The sequence below is a fragment of the Capricornis sumatraensis genome, chromosome 13 (genome assembly GCF_032405125.1).
Source record: "Capricornis sumatraensis isolate serow.1 chromosome 13, serow.2, whole genome shotgun sequence".
Lineage (NCBI taxonomy): Eukaryota > Metazoa > Chordata > Mammalia > Artiodactyla > Bovidae > Capricornis > Capricornis sumatraensis.
This window is the reverse complement of record NC_091081.1, coordinates 40,290,695-40,312,500: the sequence shown is the minus strand read 5'-3', so window position 1 is coordinate 40,312,500 and position 21,806 is coordinate 40,290,695. Positions and strand designations below refer to the sequence as shown.

The 21,806-nt window shown below is 40.1% G+C and overlaps 1 protein-coding gene and 1 pseudogene across 7 annotated transcripts in view; one reads left to right on the top strand and one right to left on the bottom strand.

Annotated features, from left to right (window-relative positions):
- The window catches only part of KLHL32 (kelch like family member 32), a 177,674-nt gene that overhangs the window by 130,410 nt on the left and 25,458 nt on the right, over positions 1-21,806 (top strand). For all 7 annotated transcript variants that reach the window (XM_068985189.1, XM_068985188.1, XM_068985187.1 and 4 more), the window contains one exon: positions 14,884-15,610. In XM_068985189.1, the coding sequence (XP_068841290.1) occupies positions 14,884-15,610 (727 nt within the window). The remainder of the gene's footprint in view (positions 1-14,883; positions 15,611-21,806) is intronic.
- LOC138090002 (U5 spliceosomal RNA) lies at positions 7,435-7,543 on the bottom strand (annotated as a pseudogene).

Genomic DNA, 21,806 nt, shown 5'->3' with positions numbered 1-21,806 from the left:
TGCTACAGTGGTATCTATGTTTTATTTTTAGATTCATTCTGTTTGCAAATTAATGAGACTTAAGCAAAAAAAATTTTTTTTTGAAGTATAACATTATTTCAAATCATTTTTGGACTAAGCCTGTGTTTCTACCTTCCCCCAGCCTGCTGAACCCTTTACTTGTTGTGGGAAACTAATATCTAAAGATAAAGAACTTTCTCTGTGTCCTTATAAGCTCCCCACCACATTCCCAGAGCCGTGCTCTCACGGTGCCTCTGTTCACTTGAGCCTGCATGCCCTCAGCAGTGATGTACCCCATTACAGGGTCCTCAGAGTGTCTCTCTCTGCTGTCTCCTGGCCTCTGCTCCTAGGGCTGGGCTCCATTACTGGCGCCACTTTCTCTTTCCTCTTCAACTTTTCCGTCTCCACCTTCGAGGTTCCCCTTGTTGTTTTAATACGTTGCTCCTCTGAATGCGGTAAAGATGTCTTGGGTCTGTGACTTCTTCATATTGCAGTCTCATAATTCCTTCAGCAAATTTTTTTTTGCTGACCAAAAAAGATTTTTTTCTCCTTCAGAAAATAACTTACAGATTTCCTTCTGGACGCCTGGCCATGCTTCTTCTCTCAGGATAGCGTGGAACTTGCTCCTTCTCTCAGGATAACAGTTACTGTTAATTCCTCCTAGTGCTCTTTCCTTCACCCATTGCAGCCCCTCCCCCCTCATAGGTTTTCTGAGATTGTCAAGCCACTGGCTCTCCTGCACTGGGCCTGTCTTCCCACACACCCATTTTCCATTGTTAACTGTTCGGTCACTAAGTCATGTCCCACTCTTTGCAACCCCATGGACTGCAGCATGCAGGCTTCCCTGTCCTTCACTATCTCCCAGAGTTTACTCAAATTCATGTCCATTAAGTTGGTGATGATATCCAACTGTATCATTCTCTGCCACCCTCTCCTCCTGCCTTCAATCTTTCCCAGAATCTGGGTCTTTTCCAATGAATCGGCCTTTGCATTAGGTGGCCAAAATATTGGAGCTTCAGCTTCAGTATCAATCCTTCCAATGAATATCCAAGGTTCATTTCCTTTAGGATTGACTGGTTGGATCTCCTTGCAGTCCAAGGGACTCTCAAGAGTCTTCTCCAACACCACAATTCAAAAACATCAATTCTTCAGGGTTCAGTCTTCTTTACGTAACTACGTCTATACGTAGTTGCACCTATACAGAACTATCCATTTTCCATTCATGGCTATTATATATTGGCTTTCTAAGTCACCTCCCCCACTCAAAAAAAAATCATAATTGTGCTGAAAAGAGTATATCTTTTTTCACAAAAATATCACTTTTATATTATATTCAAAGGTGCTTCAGGGTATGAATAGAGGATTCTATGTTCCTCATTATTTATACTGTGATGAAATGAAGGTGAAAAATGCAGTGTGAAGTATCTTTTTCACACATTAGTAGCCAGGCTGGAATTCACATGGTGAAGGTGGTTTAGTGGTCAGCATGGCATCTATGTGTGTTCTTTGCAACTTACTGAGTGTAGGCCCTAGTACCCCAGCCCACCAGCTCCATCCCCTGATAATAGAGGCTGGCCCCTGACTATGTTTAGTCATGTGCTCCAGATAGTGGGTTCCTGACTCCAATCACTGTACTCTCAGCTCCAAATTAATGTTTAAAGTAACCTTTGAGGATTCTTTTCTTTTTCTTTGGAGGCTGCCAACATTAACCCTTACCTGCAGCTTAGGTACTTCCTGAACATCTAATTCATCACGGTACCCTTATTTGAGGGATTTGACTGTCTCTGTGTCTGTGACCTGGGGCAGCTGCTTAAGCCTGTGAGCTCCTTTTGGTCATTCAAGTTTTCATTTCAGGTGGAGGGTGTATGTGCCAGTGAACCTGTAATTGATTCATTATTATTGAATCAGTTCATAAAGAAATATTCAAAGGCTTGATGCTCTCAGGATGCTCCAGGGCATGTTTACAAATTAAACAGCTTTAAAACAAAATAAAACAAACTTTAAAATGTATAAATGTACCAGCAATATTTACAACACCCATAAGGGACATGGCAACATTAAAATATGGGTTTTGCTTGTGTCTGAAAATCTGCCTACAATAGACTGAAGCTTCTAAAACTGTAGGATTTTTCTTCCCCTGATTCCATACTCCCTGAGTATATTTTACAGGTATGTTAAGACACTTGAGGTCAAGAGCAAGGCTTGAGTTATATGGTACTAACAGAACTTGGAACTGAATGGCAAATAAGACTCTATGTGTGTGTGTGTGTGTGTGTGTGTATATATATATATATATATATATATATTTATGTAGAGAGAGAGAGTGAGAATTTCTTTCTCACTGGCTAAGTTCCTGGCACATAATGGACACTCAATAAGAAATTGAAGGGACTTCCCTGGTGGTCCAGTGGTTAAACCAGTGCACAGGGTACAGGTATAATTCCTAGTTGGAGAACTAATATCCCACAGACTTCACAGTGTAGTCAAAAGAAAATAAAGTAAGAGAATTCTTGGTTTCAGTTCAGTTCAGTCGCTCAGTCGTGTCCGACTCTTTGCGACCCCATGAATCGCAGCACGCCAGGCCTCCCTGTCCATCACCAACTCCTGGAGTTCACTCAGACTCGCATCCATCAAGTCAGTGATGCCATCCAGCCATCTCATCCTCTGTCGTCCCCTTCTCCTCCTGCCCTCAATCCCTCCCAGCATCAGAGTCTTTTCCAATGAGTCAACTCTTCTCATGAGGTGGCCAAACTGGAGTTTCAGCTTTAGCATCATTCCTTCCAAAGAAATCCCAGGGTTGATCTTCAGAATGGACTGGTTGGATCTCCTTGCAGTCCAAGGGACCCTCAAGAGTCTTCTCCAACACCACAGTTCAAAAGCATCAATTCTTCGGCACTTAGCCTTCTTCACAGTCCAACTCTCACATCCATACATGACTACTGGAAAAACCATTCTTGGTTTATCATAAAAGAAATACAAATTAAAAAAATAAATTGAGGAATGGATGAATAAAAATACTAAAAGATTCATGATTATATCATTTACCCCAGAGCCAAAAGAAGAAGAAAGTAATCAACTTAATCAATCATTATTAGTTTTCTCAAGTCAGATAGCTTAGTGTATGCATATAATTTCCTTGCACTAAGTTAACTGAGTTGAGATTTAAGGGAACTGATGGACTTGAATTCAAATATTTTTAATGGGACATTTAAACCAAGTAAAGAAAGTGAATATATCCTGACTGTTAGGCAGAGACAACCAAGTTTATGTCTGTGTCTCTCTTTTCATTCATTTGTTCACCCCTCATTCGTTTTTCTCTTACTTGAAATTTAACAAAAATCCTGTATCTTTAATTACTGGGTTACAATTACTGAATTCATTGGTGTAGAAATAGGCTCATCTTAAGGGCTTTAGATTTTAATCTGCAACAGATTCTCTGCTGTGATTTTACTATCATTTTATAACATGAAGTATTTTAATAGTGTAGCAAATTCCTTATCATCTCTAGAGATCTCTCAAAATTTATGTCAATATTGCACAACATTGTTTTATGTAAAAATTATCTGAATATGCTGGCTTTAACATGAATTCAGAAGGATAATTGAATTGAGAATCAGCTCCATCTCTTGGTGGCTCATTGCCATCATAATAATTCTGTTTATTGTCTAAATGTCATAGTTTTCCAAGCACTTTCACGTCATCCCATTCAGTCCTATGCAGACACTGTGACGTAAATAACATCATCTTTGTTTTACAGATGATGAAACCTAGGCTCAGTATATTTATGTTTTTCATAAACGCTCAGATATGTTAAGAAGCCTTTTCTCCTTTTCATTGTGTCACATTCACCTCCATGGGCATGTACCAGTTAGCGGCAGAAAAAAAGCATCAAAATTTCCCTGTCCTTTCAGTGGACTTCACCCTGATAATGCACCCTCATTGCCTGCAATACCTGGGGGATAATGTGAAATGGTGTGACCCAGGGAGGGTCACTTCTGCTCCCTGTTGCCAGTGGGATACCGTAGGATTTTCTTCTTTGACCAAGTTGGTTTTCTCTGATTATCCCTTGTTGTTCTGACAATATAAGCTTAATATCTCACCACCACATGCAGTATCCCTTTTATTTCCAGAAGGACATTGTATCTTACTTATATATAAATGTGCATCACTAATATCTTACTTAGAGGTCTCACCCATCAATTTAGCATCAGGTGATACTCTGATGCCATCAGCAGTTAATGGATGAGTATTATCTTTTGGCTCAGACCATTATTAGACTATTTAAGTCAAGTATAAGATGTTATTTCTGAATGTACTTATATTCTGCTAAGTGTGAATAGACCAGGAGTGGGTTTCATTTTTCCTACATCGGTGATGTTGACCGTCTTTATAGTCCTGAGGGACATTCTTCCCACCTAAAAAGCTTTGTATATTCTAGATATGGGGATGGTGTATTTAAAGCCTCTCCTGGAGTAAAACTTTACATGACTAGTTTATTAAATATTTTCATTTCTAAATAAAATCTCATTCTGGGATTTTAAATAAATAACACCTTGAAACAGTCGCCTTACAAGTTTGAAATGTGTGTTCTTTGGCTGAGATCATTTTCTTTCTGTGTGGGCCTGTGTACACATGCACTTTCACCTGCCGTACACAGGTGTATGTTTCTGGTGAGTTCAGAATTATAGACAAAAGCCATCGCTTTGTTGTTCCGAGAAGATATTTATAAAAACTATTTGTGCTATGGAAATCTGTGGCTTGGATACTAGACACAGTGATTAGCTTTGATTGTCTTTCCTACCTGTAGAAATTTTGGAGGGTTCTACTTTATGTTTTTAAGTTTTCAAAATTTTAATTAAAATATTATTATTTTGTTGGTATTTGCCTTACATATTGAGGTGCTCCTATTGTTGGTTGCATATAGATTTATAATTGTTATATCTTCTTCTTGGATTGAACCCTCGATTATTATGTAGTGTCCTTCTTTGTCTCATAACAGTCTTTGTTTTAAAGTCTATTTTGGCTGATATGAGTATTGCTACTCCAGCTTTCTTATCACCCATCCAGTCTATGTCTTTTGGTTGGTGTATTTAATCCATTTACAGTTAAGGTAATTATCGATATGTATGATCCTATTATCATTTTGTTTATTGTTTTTGGTTTATTTTTGTAGATCTTTTCCTTCTCTTGTCAAGTTTACTGACTATAGAGAAGTTCCTTTAGTGTTTGTTGTAAAACTGATTTAGCGGTGCTGCATTCTCTTAGCTTTTGCTTGTTTGGAAAGCTTTTGATTTCCCTATCAAATCTGATTGAAGGTCTTGCTGGACAGAGAATTCTTGGTTGTAGGTTATTCCCTTTCATCACTTGGAATATATTGTGCCATTACCTTCTGGCTTGTAGAGTTTCTGTTGAGAAATCGGCTGATAACCTTGTGGGATTTCCCTTGTATGTTATTTGTCTTTGTTTCCCTTGTTGCTTTTAATATTTTATCTTTGTCTCTAATTTTTGTCACTTTGATTACTGTGTGCCTTGGGGTGCTCCTCCTTGGGTTTATCCTGCCTGGGACTCTTTGTGCTGGATTTGGTTAACTAGTTCCTTTCCCTTGTTTGGGAAATAAAAACAATTCATTATTATTTTTTAAGTACAGTTGATTTACAGTGCTGTGTTACTTCGACTTGTACAGCAAAGTCATTCAGATATATATATATACACACACAGACACAGACACACACATATATATACCCACAAGCTGAAATCAAGATTGCTGGGAAAAATAACAACCTCAGGTGCAGATGATACCACTCTAATGGCAGAAAGTGAAGGGGAACTAAAGAGCCTCTTGATGAGGATGAAAATCTGGCTTAAAATTCATCATTCAAAAAATGAAGATCATGGCATCCAGTCCCATCACTTCATGGCAAATAGATGGGGAAAAAGTGGAAACAGTGACAGATTTTTTTCTTGGGCTCCAAAGTCACTGTGACTATAGCCATGAAATTGAAAGCTGCTTGCTCCTTGAAAGAAGAGCTATGATAAACCTAGACAGTGTATTAAAAGCAGAGACATCACTTTGCCAACCGAGGTCCATGTAGTCCAAGCTGTGGTTTTTCCAGTCGTCATGTATGCATGTGAGAGTTGGACTATAAAGAAAGCTGAGCACTGAAGAATTGATGGGTTCAAACTGTGGTGCTGGAGAAGACTCTTGAGAGTCCCTTAGACAGCAAGGAGATCAAACTAGTCAGCCCTAAAGGAAATCAATCCTGAATATTCATTGGAAGCACTGATGCTGAAGCTGAGGTTCCAATACTTTGGCCACCTGATGTGAAGAGCCAACTCATTGGAAAAGACCTTGATGTGGGGAAAGATTGAGGGCAAGAGGAGAAGGGGGTGACAGAGGATGAGATGGTTGGATGGCATCACCGACTCAAGGGACATGAGTTTGAGCAAACTCAGGGAGATAGTGAAGAACAGGGAAGCCTGGTGTGCTGTAGTACACAGGATCTAAGAGTCAGGCATGACCTAGTGACTGTAAAAAACCACATTCTTTTCCCAGATTCTTTTCCCTTTTAGGTTTTTTTTTTTTAATTGAATATAGTTCTCTATCCTATAGTGTAAGTCCTTGTTAGTTGTTTTACATATACTAGTGTGTATTTGAGGATTCTACTTTAAAATATTACTTTTTGGTGGATCTGTAAGTGACATATATCCCAGAGATAAAGAGACTCTTGCATCAACTCACTCATTCTACAGATGAGATGCCAAATGACTGCTCCAGTTGGTCATGGACTCTTGCTGTTCTTTATATTGACTTTTCAAAGATCAGCTCAAATTGGTGGCCGGTTCTTATAGATGTAAAAGATATCATGGTATACTAACGTCATCTCTTTTTCCTACTTCTGTTTTTTCTTGATATATAATTTACCTTTTTAAAAACTGCCTTGTGTTGGAAGACTGAACCAAAGGACAACTCAAGTCCTTGTGTTTGCCCTCACAAATTCCTGGAACTTAAATGGGGCAGGCCTCAGGGCACTTTTCCTGTGGTTCCTCCAGTCCTGTGTGTTTATCAGTCTATGGGAGACATCGTTGGTTGCAAGGGCTCTTGCTTTTGATGCTTGGCAGTATGTATTTTTTGAGCAAACTGTGTATTAAAGATGGTTAACAGGCACTTTTTTTGTTCTTTCAATTTTCTGTTTCAAAATAATTTCTAACTTACAGAAAAGTTGCGAGAATAAGAATAGTAAAGAGCACCCATATGATTTGCTCATTTCTGAGCAAATTACTTCATTTGCTTTATCATATGTTCTCTGCCTCCATCTCTAGATATCTATCTCTCTATAAATATCTAGTAGGAGAATAGCTATTTAGGCAGAGAGGGAGAGAACACACATGGGTGCTTTTCTTCTGAGCCATTTGAGGGTAAGTTGTATACATCATGCCTTTTTTTTTTTTAAGTCCCTAAAAAAACTCCTTATAACTGTTCTTTTCCACGGATATCTTTAGTAAAAGGCAAAAGACATATATGATCTGAAGAGAAGCTAAAGTATTATCAAGCACAAAATTTTTGCTAAAGGTGAACATAAGAGCATTTGTCAATCTTTCAACTTCATAAAGTTTTAAATGAACAATGAAAGAATATGTGTTATTACCATACCTGCTAAGCTGAATATTCTATTTAAAATCTGTCAGGTCTTTTTTTTTTTTTTTCTGACAGTATATGAACCTGGGACCTCATCAGTTTTGATTCAACTGAAATATATTTCTCAGAGGAAAAAATAGCCTATGTGTCATATGTAAGTCTGTAGTCAGCTGTAATGGTTAATGTACAACCTCCCTTGAAAACTGTTTTACAAGCAAAATGTTGACACAGTTTTAATTATAGCACTCGAGTGAGCACTGTTGTAATTTTTAATATTCCTCCATCGTAACATTTTCATTGTTCTGGTGGAGCAACGCACTGTGATCTTATGTCCCTAGTTTCTGCTGCTTTTGGATAAGATTGTTGCCATTTTGAACAGAAATCTTGCATTTCATCTCAAAGGGGAGAATAAAGCTGTAAAATTGTGTGTGTTTACTTATTAATATGAACTTTGCTCTATGTCAGTCATTATTCTGATGCAGTATGTCACCATGTAGAGCTTTAACGTGACTCATATTAAATAAATGAGCTTCTGTGTAGTCAAACATGGCAAATCTCATCACCTGTTCACTTGCACATGGGAAACTTTCCACATTTTTCATCTGAAGAATCTGTGTATAGTATTTAAAGGGTATCTTGCTAAAGTGTTTAAAGTTTATTGAAATTTAAGGCATTATAAAATAACATATGAGTTAGTGTACCTGAACACAACATATATAATAGTGCAGCTTCCCTTTGAGGCCATGTATTAGAAGATGGTGAGCATCCTTGAGCCTCTGTTTAGAAGGGGAAACTTCTCTTTGTGCATTGTCACTCATTCCATTAACACATGCTCTGCCCCCCACTCCTTGTGTCCCAAGCACTCTTTTAACATGCCAGGTTCGTTGGTGGAGCTTCAGGAATGCCAGGAGGTTGCTGACTTGCTCTTATGCCCTTCCTTTGTTCCCTTCTGAATTTGCAGGCATGTGGAATTTGTGCTGCCTGTCGGTCACGGAGGGGAGATGGGTGCCCTGGCTTGTGTCAGTAAGATGACAGGACTGGCAAGGATATAGACTCTTGTGCCTTCACAGCAGGGCGCCTGCAAAAGGCAGGTCTCAGTTTGCAACCAAGTTTTAGAATATGAGAGTAATTATAGCTGCCCCAGGCCAAGGGGGTTGAGTCAGGCTGTGGGCAAAAACGCCGCTTCTTGCTTGCTCAGCTTTAGCTGATGAATTCTGTGATGAGAACATCCTCCTCAGTGAAAAAGAATACTTGTGAACCAAGAGAAAGAGAGTTACTGCTTTCGACAGGGCTTTATCTTTTGTTAGTGTTGGTGAAAAATACTCTATCACTCATCTGATGAGAACTGCTTTGTAAAGGTCATTTTAATATATATATTTGCAAGATATAAAGGCGATTTTATGGAAGAGCGCATTGATGTGTATTCTTGGATTTGAGATAATTTCCTAATTCATATATTTTCCAGAGAATCTGTGAATATAAAATTTCTTATTGCTTTGGGGGTCATGTTGGGCAGTACACATACTTGTGGACATATATAAGCAGAGATAGATTTCAAAACAGCAACTTCTTTCAAAGGATCAGGAATTTTATATTTTAAAACAGCAGCTTCTATCTCAGAGTGTTGGAGAAACAGTAAAGGAATTTGGATCACATCTTGAGGGCTTATCATGTTAGGAATGTGACCTTCGTTCATATATTTCACATATTTGTGAAATACATCTAAATAGGTTGCATACTTTAATTGAATCAGAAAATTTTGCATAATTTAAATTATATACTTTTATATTTAGTATTATATATTCTATTCATAGAATAGCAATCAGTGGGGATACATTGAGAAAACTAAAAGGAGGGGACTATTTTCCATATATTTTTGAGTCAGGTTTAGTTAACAGGGGATAGCCTAGAATTTAAATATATATTCCCATTAAAAAGTGAGACAGAAGTTCAATACTCAGAGGAGCCTATTCCTCTAAAGACTTGTTCTTTACTTACAAACTCTATAATTGGCACCATTAAATCATGGTTTTTATGCAAAAATAATCCATAAATAAGAGTCATTGAAAAACATTTTCACTTATCTAAAGCAAAGCATGCATTTTTTAAAAAACAGAGTTTTTTTTATAATTTAGACAATATGGAAGTTGGGTTTGGTTTGAGTGCCTGGATTCTATCTTAATAATTTTTGATGGACAAATAATGATTATATGATATAAGAACATATTTATAATTTGAAAATGGCATTTCTGGTTCCAGCTTTTCCATTAATCAGCTGCATGACTTAGAGTATGTCATAATAACTTGTCCGGATTTGATTTCTCTTTATAAGATTTAGAAGTTTGAACCAAATGTACTCAAAAGTTTCTTCTTGCCCTGATATTTTACAATTTATTTGAGGGATTAGCATACTATAATGTGCATTGCATTGCTAATAATTTCAAATAGAGGTGGCCAGCACCCATCGTGGAGGGAGTAAAACGAGGACCATATATAAATAAGCCCAGTGCAGTGTATGCTGCCTTGTTTGAGAGCTTATAAGGGCTTTATAGGAAAACCACAAAGTTAAGATAATGAAATAGGAAATTGAAGCCTGTGATAGATAGATCAGTCATGTCTGACTCTTTGCAACCCCATAGACTGTAGCCCTCCAGGCTCCTCTGTCCATGGGGATTCTCCAGGCAAGAATACTGGGGTGGGTTGCCATGCCCTCCTCCAAGGCATCTTCCCAACCCAGGGATCGAACCCAGGTCTCCCACATTGCAGGAGGATTCTTTACCATCTGAGCCACTGGGGAAGCCTGTAGCTAGACAGATATGAATATATACAGAATCTGATGTCATTGGTTCAAAAGAAACGTGAGAATTAGCCTAGGAATAGATATAAAGAATTTTCCATTATGCACCAAATATGTGTAGCCTACTATGTGCTAGACATTGTTTTTATCAAGAAACTGAGAGATATGTTGACACTGGAATAAGCAGTAGCAAATGTTCCTTTGAGGAAGAAACAATTGTCCATCAGGGAAAGATGAAATGGATTGGGTTAGGCAAGGTGCTTGGGAGATCTCCTGTGGTCTTTGGAGGTGGCAGTCCCTGTGTTTCAGATGGTTTAGGAAACACCTTGCCTAATACCCTATTTCCTAAGTACTCTTTGATCTGTCCTCCCAACCTGAATCCTTGTGTTCTTTTCCACTGTTGCTGTCTTTGTTGCCTAAGCAAGTGAGTGAGAAAACTGTCACTATATGCTCCACCCCCCACCAATTAAAGTGTTCTAGAAATTAGGGTGATGGGAATGTCAGTGTGTCAGAGTACTAAGATAGAATAGGATTTTCACCTTCCCTGAGTTATGCTTTCTAGGTGTAGTATCACCAAAAGCCAAAAGTTCCTTAAATAAACATTTGCAAATATGAGCCCCAAAATGCACTACAGAGCTACCTGTGGTCTCTGTGTTTCATGATGCCCAATGATGAATCAGTCTTCTGTGAATACTATAGTTTTTAGTGGTGGTGGCTTAGTCCTAAGTTATGTCGATGCTGCAAGCCCGTGGACTGTAGCCTGCCAAGATCATCTGTCCATAGGATTTCCCAAGCAAGAATACTGCTGCTGCTAAGTCACTTCAGTCGTGTCCCACTCTGTGCAACCTCACAGACAGCAGCCCACGATGTTCCCCATCCCTGGGATTCTCCAGGAAAGAACACTGGAGTGGGTTGCATTTCCTTCTCCAGGGATCAAACCTAGGTTTCCTGTTGCAGGCTGATTTTTTACTGACTGAGCCACCAGGGAAGCCCTAGTATAGTTTCTATTCTAAACCTCTCAGATGGGCTCCAGGATTGCGTGTACCACCTTGCCCTCCAGTGAGGTTCATGGTATAGAAGTGATTTAAGGTAGCCCATTGTTCTGGATTTTCTTTGCCATTTCTTCCGTTATCTGGATAAGTAAGAGTTATCCATGGTTTCAATGATTTTTCTCTTTTATATTGTCACCAAAGTAAAAACTGAGTACGACGACACTTTTACTTTTGTTTATGTATTATTGCAAAAGCCAAACTGCAGAGTGTTTGTATGGCTTCCTTTATGCCATCAGAATCAGGTGCTGAGTTACAGAGCCAGGGTCTGAAAGTATGCTGTCTTGCCCATAGTAAGATCTTACCCATATCTTACCATAAAGGAAACACATTGTCTTACCCATAGTATTAGCTACATATGCCCTGTATCTTTATTAGAGCATCCTACTTAAGTTTTAGTTGATTTTAAGCCTTTTAAAATTTGAAACAGCAGACTTAGTTTACTGTAATACAGCAGCAGTTTACAGTCTCCTGGATGGACTCTGTCTAAAACCTTACTGCTCAAAATGTGGCTCATGGACTAGCAGCATACACATCACCTGGGCGATGGTTAGAAATGTGGACTTGCAGTCTTTGTCTTCCTCCTACTGAATCGGAAATTGTATTTTGACCAGAAACCTCAGGTAATTCATGCACATGTTAGGTTTGAGAAGCACTGGATTTAAATCTGTCAGTAATACTCTATCTAGGTGAGATTGGTTTGAATTTGGCAGAACTGTAAGTTATATTTACCTTTGATCTCGAGAAAAGATAAACTCAACAGATATGAATGACTGTGTAGTCTGAAAATATTTATAAATAATAAATGTGTGAAAATTATATGAAAAATGTGAGAAGTTAGACATATTGGCAGTAAGTAAGAAAAAGAGCCCAGAAAATGCATGTGCATAAATGTATGTGCATAAAGTTTCCTGTAATACATAATATTTGGGGAAGTTGAGAGTGGACCCTTATGATATTTGTGACCTAAGGGGTGATAAGTAGACAGAAAGCCAGAAATGAATCAGTGATAGATCACAGTGGTCACTGTTCCACTGCCCGCTTGTTTCCTTAGAAATTTTCTTAAAAGCAGAGCCTGGCTGTGGCTTATGTTCCTTTCACACAGTAAGTGACAGTGTTCACTAGAAAGATCAAGGTAGATTGGACAGTGTTAAGAGATGGGCTGGAAGATTGATTAGAGCATGGGAAGAACTGATTTATGAGGAAGGAGGAAAGTAATTAAATGGGCAGCACTGTGCTATAAAAAGAGGCAATAGAGACATGAGCATTTCTTTGGTAATTCTCCAGAGCTGTTTTCCTGTAGTATCCATGTGCAAGATGCAAAAACATTAGGCTCTAAGGATTCTGAGAAGTTTGTGACAAAACAAAGCAACACCAGCTGGAATGACTCAAATTAGGAGCAATATGAAGGATCAAGTTTCAGAAAATTTAACCTGGTACAGGAGTGACCTTCAGTGGGATGACTTTATCTCTGAAAACTTTTGAAAGCTCTGTGGAACAAAGAATGGAGAATCATTTATTAAGTTGTAGAATTATCTCCCCAGGGAAATAATTGGAACCCATTTCTTGAAATTTCTAAAATTGGGGTGGAGGAAAACCAGGATGTTGCTTATGGGAAAACTCTCCACTTCTGGCAGAGACCTGGTGATTGATGAGTAACCTGTTTCTTCTGCACTGTCTTTGATTATTACTGTCTTACTGTATACAGGTAATTTTTTTCATCAGGCTAGTATCTTATTTAAATTAAAAAAAAAAAAAAACTAGTTTCTGGAAAAACAGCTAAAGAGTGTCACTTATCTGCCCTCCATGGTGTCTGCCTGTGTGGCATCTGTAGGCTGCCTGGTACCCAATGACATTCTTTTTCCATTTCTCTTCACTCATTCATTAAGAGATGCAATTTAGCATATATTGGATTCACTGGCTACATTCCCTTCATCTGGAAAGCTAAAAAGACATGCCCACAATATGCCTTCCCTCTTGGAGTGGTTTGTCAAATGGATACAAGTCAGAAATTATCTAATGCTTCAGAGAGTTTAGCAATCCTTTTCATCAGGATGAAAACCCAGCTCATGTTTGTCAGGGAGTATGGTCTGAGGCCGCGACATTTCCTTCTGTCTCTGCAGGCATTTTTTCCTCTAGTGCAGTGAATCAGCAGAAAAAGGAAGCCCAGAACCCCGGTTCCATTGGTCGGAAAGCAAGTAAAACACAGCAAAATTATTCAGTATTCTATTTATTTTTTTATGCTAATTCTTTCAGGTCCACATTTATATTGCTTAGGCGATCTAGTTTGACATTGGTACTATTAAGAATAAAGGGCTTCCCTGTGCCTCAGCTGGTAAAGGATCCGCCTGCAATGCGGGAGACTTGGGTTTCTATCAAATATGTTGACTGAAATTATTAGATATACTTCTGTATGCTGGTGTTTGGAAAGCTTTGCCAAACTTAAATATTAAGTCACATTGATTAACTTAAAGTGCTCCATATCATGAATTGACTTTTTATTGCTATTGTTTTCTAAACTATTCTTCAATTTTGTTATTTATGACTTAATGCGCCTGCTTTAAAGAAATTCTATTTTTCTGTAGCCAAAAGTTTTTACCTTTTCCTTCTTGAAAGATTTCTAAACCTAAACAAAAAGGCTAGGATTAAATTCTGCTCTTGTGTCCATAATACACAGATAATTTCCTCTATATCCTGTTTTTATGAAAATAGCTCTATCAAATTGCTGTATCTTACAGTGCAAACAACAACTGTCTTCAAAATGAAAACTAATTGAGAAAAAATAAAATGGGTAGATTGCAATCTTTCTTTTTCTTCTCTTGTTTCCTGACTGATACCCTACCAAAGGAGCGGGGGGAAAGTCCTTTTTCTTTTAAAATCATGCTACTAGTGTCATATTGATTTTCTCTCAAGTACACCCTCTGGGCTCAGATGCTCACATATTTTCTCACGTTTCTCATATTGATACAGCACCTTGACTGGTTGACATATGTTGCTTATACTGATGACACAGTTCACTGTTGACACTTCCTGGTGGAGGTGGGGGCACCAAGCCTCTTATGCCTAAAACCCAAGAGAACAGCCTGTTGAACCACCATATTCTCATTTTTTGAAAAGTAATTATTGTTCACCCCAAGTGGTACTTTAAGTCTTGTCAATTTTACTTAACATTGTTCCTAATCTCGCCAACAGTGGTTTGAGTTCTTTTGTGTCTCTGCTGATGCAGAAAGGGAAAAAAATATCCCTCAACTGGGTATCGCAATATTTGAGTGGTACATGGTTTGTAGGAAAACTAGTAAATTATGAAGTGTCTGAAAGAATACATGGCAAGGCCTGTGCACCCCCTTGCTTTGGCTCGCTCTTACCTCTGTGCTCTCTCCGCCACCCTGCCTCTGTTTCAGCTAGCCGTGAGGTGGTTGGAACACAGCTGCCATTACCAGTACTTGGATGAGCTCCTGCAGTATATCCGCTTCGGCCTCATGGACGTGGATACGCTCCACACCGTTGCCCTGTCCCACCCCCTGGTCCAGGCAAGCGAGACGGCAACAGCTCTGGTCAACGAGGCCCTGGAATACCACCAGAGCATCTACGCACAGCCCGTGTGGCAGACTCGCAGGACCAAACCGCGGTTCCAGTCGGATACCCTGTACATCATTGGTGGGAAGAAGCGTGAGGTCTGTAAAGTCAAGGAACTCCGGTACTTCAACCCCGTGGATCAGGAGAATGCGCTCATCGCTGCCGTGGCCAACTGGAGTGAGCTGGCTCCCATGCCCGTGGGCAGGAGCCACCACTGTGTGGCAGTCATGGGGGACTTCCTGTTTGTAGCAGGAGGGGAAGTTGAGCATGCCAGTGGTCGGACGTGTGCTGTGAGGACTGCCTGTCGCTACGACCCCCGCAGTAACTCCTGGGCAGAGATAGCACCCATGAAAAACTGCCGGGAGCATTTTGTGCTGGGGGCCATGGATGAATACCTGTATGCTGTCGGGGGCAGAAATGAACTGCGTCAGGTCCTGCCTACCGTGGAGCGATACTGCCCCAAGAAGAACAAGTGGACTTTTGTCCAGTCCTTTGACCGGTCCCTGTCCTGTCACGCTGGATATGTGGCTGATGGTCTTCTGTGGATATCAGGTAGAACAAGCTTCATGGATTGGATTTATTACAAAACACTTTCATTCATAAATTGAAAAGTCAGGCTTTGGTAGTTGTGGCCACATGGGTCTGTGAAAAATTCAGCCAAGGATGCCAGTTTAGCTAATTTACATTCATTTACTGGGCACCTGTTTCTATAGAGAGCAGTGTAAGGGGAAGTAATTGACATTTCTGTGACTTCCTCAGTGATTACTGGGGTAAAATTTCAAAAATGGAAATTAATGGGCCATTACTGCTCTTTTTCTACCACACCTTATATTGTTTAGATTGTCAGCTTTTCATCTTCATGGATTGTATCGCACTCCTTGTGGTCCTTTGCTTTTCCTTTCACCTTGGGCTGAGTAGGAGCCATTCTGTCAAAGACAGGGCAGGTGAAGACAAGCCCAGTTAATCCATATGGCTGGGTATAACAGTGGGAATAAATCCAGGTCAGAACCATTGCTTGCATTGAGGGAAGAGGTTTAAATTATTGGCTAAAATAACATTTTCCTTTTATTTGTGAATTATAGTTTTTCACGCCATCCCAGTCCTTTATTCCTGTTTACTTTCCCATTCTTCCTAATTATTTGGGGGTTTTGATTATTTTACTTTTTTTTGTATTTTTTTTTTTTGGAAGGCTTTTGATTATTAAAGGAGAGATACTAATATAATGAATCCCATGCTCCTATAACCCAGCTTCAGCAGGTACCTGCTCGGGGCCAGTCTTGGCTCATTCACACCCACATGCCACTTCTAGCTTCTCATGTCTGCCTTTGCATTGCTACAGAAGGAACCTGTGAGGCTTGTGTTATTAACATCACATTATCAACTTGTGTTTCCAATCCTGTTGTTGAAAATAACCTCATATGTACTCCTTTGAAAGGTTTGCATATTAGGGAAGAAAGTTGCATCTCCTCTCAGTTGGAGGATACTCATTTTATGACCCAAATGGAACTTAGGTTTCTGTGTCAAGGACAAAGAGGAATAGTCAAATCAAATAAATACTAAGAGTAACTTAGAGATATTTGTACTTGGAAGAAATAACCACTTTTAAGTACACTAGTGAAAACTACTCAGTTTCCTTCAGTAACCTTCTCTAGTTTAAAATCTGCTCGAACAAAATTCTCCCTTGCATTTAAAGTAAATTCACTGGACTCTGCCCACTTTTTCTTCTGCTATCTTCAGTAACTAGGGAGACAGCTGTAGTCTTGGCGTCTCTGGGTAGTGCCTCAATTATTGGCAATTCACTGATTTTTATTGAATAAACCTGGCTCATGTCTGGATTTCATTGCTCAATAATTAATGAATGAAGATTGAGACCAAGGAAGAGGGTAAATCAGGCTAAATTAGTGGTCCTGTATACCAAATCAACATTAGATATGAGTGTGTACGCTATTATATATTGATATAGATAAGACCTCATTTATCTGGTGACTTATTCCTTTTTCTTTAAGTATATGTTTCAGCAGTTAAGAAAAAAGCTGCTAGGACTATATCCTGTTAGATTTGTTGAAGAAACCTTAAACTTGGCTACAAGAGAGTCATCACTATTAGGAAGAACGGATCTGTACTTAGATAACAAAACAATGGTGGATTTATAAAATCAGTGTACTTTATATTGTCTTCCAGCTTAACATTCCTTCCATTGACTCATTCAGTTTTCACATATGTCTAAGGTCTTGCATTCCTAAGTTTTGCATTGCATTTTCTAAATTTTGTATAAACTCATAATTTAATGATTATTCCTTATTTTTAATTTTGGCTATAAAACTTTTTCTAAAATGCTGGAGATTCCCTTACATAGTCTTAGAGGTATAACTACTTAACACTTTCTTGAGTGAGGCCTTAAGAAAGCAGAGACGCTCATCTTAGCCTAGATCTAGATCTCTCAACCAGGTTCAGTTCAGTTCAGTCGTTCAGTCAAGTCTGACTCTTTGCGACCCCATGAACTGCAGCACGCCAGGCCTCCCTGTCCATCACCAACTCCCGGAGTCCACCCAAACCCATGTTCATCGAGTCAGTGATGCCATCCAACCATTTCATCCTCTGTCATCCCCTTCTCCTCCTGCCCCCAATCCCTCCCAGCATCAGAGTCTTTTCCAATGAGTCAACTCTTTGCATGAGGTGGCCAAAATATTGGAGTTTCAGCTTTAGCATCAGTCCTTCCAATGAACACCCAGGACTGATCTCCTTAAGAATGGACTGGTTGGATCTCCTTGCAGTCCAAGGGACTCTCAAGAGTCTTCTCCAACACCACAGTTCAAAAGCGTCAATTCTTCAGCACTCAGCCTTCTTTATAGTCCAACTCTCACATCCATACATGACCACTGGGAAAACCATAGCCTTGACTAGATGGACCTTGTTGGCAAAGTAATGTCTCTACTTTTGCATGTGCTGTCTAGGTTGGTCATAACTTTCCTTCTAGCTGACTTCTCTCTCCATGTGGGTCTGTATGTTTCCTTTTTGGTTTTATTAAATGTATCCATTTATTTCAGTTTCTGCTGCTGTATCTCTTTGTTTTTTCCCTACTATGAAAGGAAATAATTTCCTTTGTTCTCTTTTTGCACTAATACATTCTGCCTGTGTTAACCATACTTAATGAAGACAATCACAATTTTCTCAGGTTTATTTCTCCCTACTGTGTACTTGAGATGAAAAGCTTACTTCCCTGTGTACAGTACAGTATCTTTAATTGGAAAGAAGAGGCAATCACCAGTGACATTTCTAATACCTTCAGTCGTCTGCCTATTTCCTCAGGCCCAGCTTATAATAAAATCAGTTGTGAATCTAACCATGGATAGGAAAGGGTTGCTAGGGGCCCTTAAAAAAAAAAAAAGATATATAGTTCACCCTGACTGTCTCTGATTTAGAAGTGTTACCCTGATTTCTTTTTGGAGTAGATAAAAATATTTCGGGCTATTCCTTATCCTTTACTAAATAATTAATTTTTTCCAGTTTAATTGATGGTGGATCCGGTCATTGGCATCCTCCTGGTATTTTGTAAACTTTGCCTGAGGTGATGTGGATTTTAGGGGCTTATTTTTGTTCCATTGAACACAAACGAATGTTTCTTTAGAGACTCAGTATTTCCAGTGTGCTCACTCTCCCCTTCGCTGTCCGTTTTAGGGTCAGGACACCTGGAAACCTGCCCCTTGTTTTTAAAATGAGACAAGCAGAGATGAATTCAGAAAATCGGGCTGTGTAGATATGCCCATTAGCATGTGATTTAAGATGTTAGAGACAGTCAGATTTTACAGGCTCCTCTAGCATCTGACATCGTGACCCAGCGCACCTCATTTCTACTTGAAATTCACAATCCTGAAGTAAAGTAATCATTAAGTATCCCACTGTTGTACTTTTTAAAGGCATGCTCTCCATTGTAAGAGATTGTTTGTGAACTACTGAAAAGATCCTTTTTCATGTGAGTGAAAGTGAATCCCGAACTCATCTTGCAAAATAACTTCCTTTTCATTTTTGCCAATTGGCAGCAGGATAATGGGAAGCTAACCACAAAATTAGTGGCTTAAAACTAGAGATAAGACAGTTGGCATTGCATTTCCTCAAGAGTGGCGCTTAGTGCTGTCTTCATTCTCTCAGGAAATGGTCTATCCTTATTAAGTCAGTGCTGGATCATGGATACATAAGATTAAATCAGCAAACACACTTCCTGCCCTCTAGGAGTGGACAATCAAAGAGTTTTTTTTCAGCTATTTCATTCGTGAAAGAACATTTGCTAGGGCTTCTTTAACTCCCTAGAATATATGTTTATTTTCATCTTGATTAAATTTAGATGAAGTTTGCATTTGCCCCATTTAAAATAACTTTTATTTATTCAAACCCATTAAAGGGACTTTAATTTTTCTGGTATTCATTATAATTAGAACAATATAAAATATAGTCAGCATTTTGAAAATGCCACAGCTATAGCTTTAATGTGCAAATATTGCATCTAAAGAAACTTGTGTACAAAATACTAGGGGCAAGCAGGGGGCATGACTGAGGCTGGTTGTGTAAACTGAGGTCACAGACTGAGGCCTCACGCACGTGTGAAACTTTACTCCACTCTGCCAGCCAGCAAACTGAGCAAGTTTCCTCACCTCCCTGAGTCTGGTTCTGGGCTAGTGCTGCAGCCACAAAGACACAAAGGCAGGTCCCATGCTGGGGCTCACAGTTTTTAAATGGATGATTACAGTGTCATGTGATGTGTGTGATGAGAGATGTCTTCCCAAGATACAGAATTAGTGTGAAGCAGGGAGTAATCAGTGTAGGGGAGCCAGAGGCTTCCTGGAAGTTGGTGGCATCTTCAGCCTCACCTAGCCCCAGGTCCTTTGGCTGCTTCCTACTTGCCCATTAACCCCTCCCTGTGCTCAGGCTTGGGCTTCATGGTCCAACCATTTCCATAACTCTCAGCCTCTGGCAAGCATCCAGTGTTGGAAAAACCCTGTGGTCCACTTTGTACGTGTACCTGGGCAGCTGAGCTCGGTGGGAGGAGGCCAACTAAGGGGGGCCTGGTATTTATATCTGCTCAGCCCCCAAGTCCTCTCTATACCCTACCACTAGCATCTCATCTACCCTCCTTCACTAGCTTCCTGCCTGCTGTTTCTCAGAGCAAAAGGAAGTGAGGAGGTTCTCAGAGCAAATTAAGTATGAGAAGGTGGTGAAGAGTGCGAGGAGCCAGAGGAGCTGGAGATGGTCTGGAAAGGGGCAGAAGGTTGGGAAACACTAGTGAGAAGCATGCAGAGGAAGGGGTACGAAGGAAGGAGCCTGAGAATGTGCGATGGCAAGGCCAGAGGAGGAGGTGCATCACAGAAACTGAAGCCAGAGCAGAAGGGTGGGTGAGAGGTGTCCAAGACTGTGGGGATGTCCAAGTCCAGAATATTTTCTCTGCATTTTTCAGCCAGGAACTACTTGGTAGTTATATTGGAAGCAGTTTCAAGAGAATGAGAGAAGGTAGAAGCTAGAATGCAGTGGTCAAAGGTGTAGATGGAAAGTGAAGAAGTGAAAGCTGCAAGTATAGGCCACCTTTGCACAATGCTGGGATTTCATCAAAACTTGACTCCCTGAACTTGAGCCTTCCCCTCAACTTGCCTATTAACATGCTCCATCCTGCAGGGAGAGATGGTACTGTGCTAGGTACACACGTACTTCGGTCTGGGTGACAGCTGTACTTTTCATTATAAATTAATAGCATTTTGGCTTTAGGAAGAATAAAGGAGGAAAGACGTAAGGAAAGACAAAAAAGTTTGGCGGAGAGAATGGAGATTAGCTAGAGGAAAAAAAATCTAGGTCAAAGGAGGGAACTGTTTTTGGAGGAATGAGTGCATTAAGCAAATTTATAGCTAAGGGGAAGGACAGAGTGGATTTGAAATGAAGGACTCGGGGCATCTTCTGGTTTCAGGTGCTGAGAGCAGCTCATAGGTACCAGGAATGGGAATAAGTGTGGGGGATACAGTATTGACTGCAGACACAGGGTCCCAGACAGGACAGTGGGAGTTAGGCAGGAGCTCAGGCTTGGACAGGAGGAGAGAGCACCCCCCAGCTCCAGGGCAGGATACAAGCTGTGTGTGGACCTAGATGAGCTGAGAGAGGAGGGGCAGGGACCTGATGAGGGTCAAGCAAGAGGCAGAGTTGTCGGTGGAGGTCGTTGGTGGAGGTCGTCGGTGGAGGTCGTGCCATTTCAGGATCAGGAGGAGGGCCTGAGGGCAGTGGACTTGGGAAAAGTTTCTGAGAGAAAACAGAAGGAACTAACATATTTATACAAATTGTGTCAGAACCCATGCTACATTAGAAACCACAAAATTATGGTATCCCAGTATGCAAATTTCTGTTCTATTTTTTGGTGGTACAGCAATGGCGACCCACTCCAGTACTCTTGCTTGGAAAATCCCATGGACGGAGGAGCCTGGTAGGCTGCAGTCCATGGGCTTGCTGAGAGTTGGACACGACTCAGTGACTTCACTTTCACTTTTCACTTCATGCATTGGAGAAGGAAATGGCAACCCACTCCAGTGTTCTTGCTTGGAGAATCCCAGGGACGGAAGAGCCTGGTGGGCTGCCGTCTCTGGGGTCGCACAGAGTCGGACACGACTGAAGCAACTTAGCAGCAGAGTTGATGAGGGCAAATCCTTGAATTTACTCATGATGGAAAGTTTTTTAGACTGGGAATGCCCCAGAGGATCTACTGAAAGAGTTCACA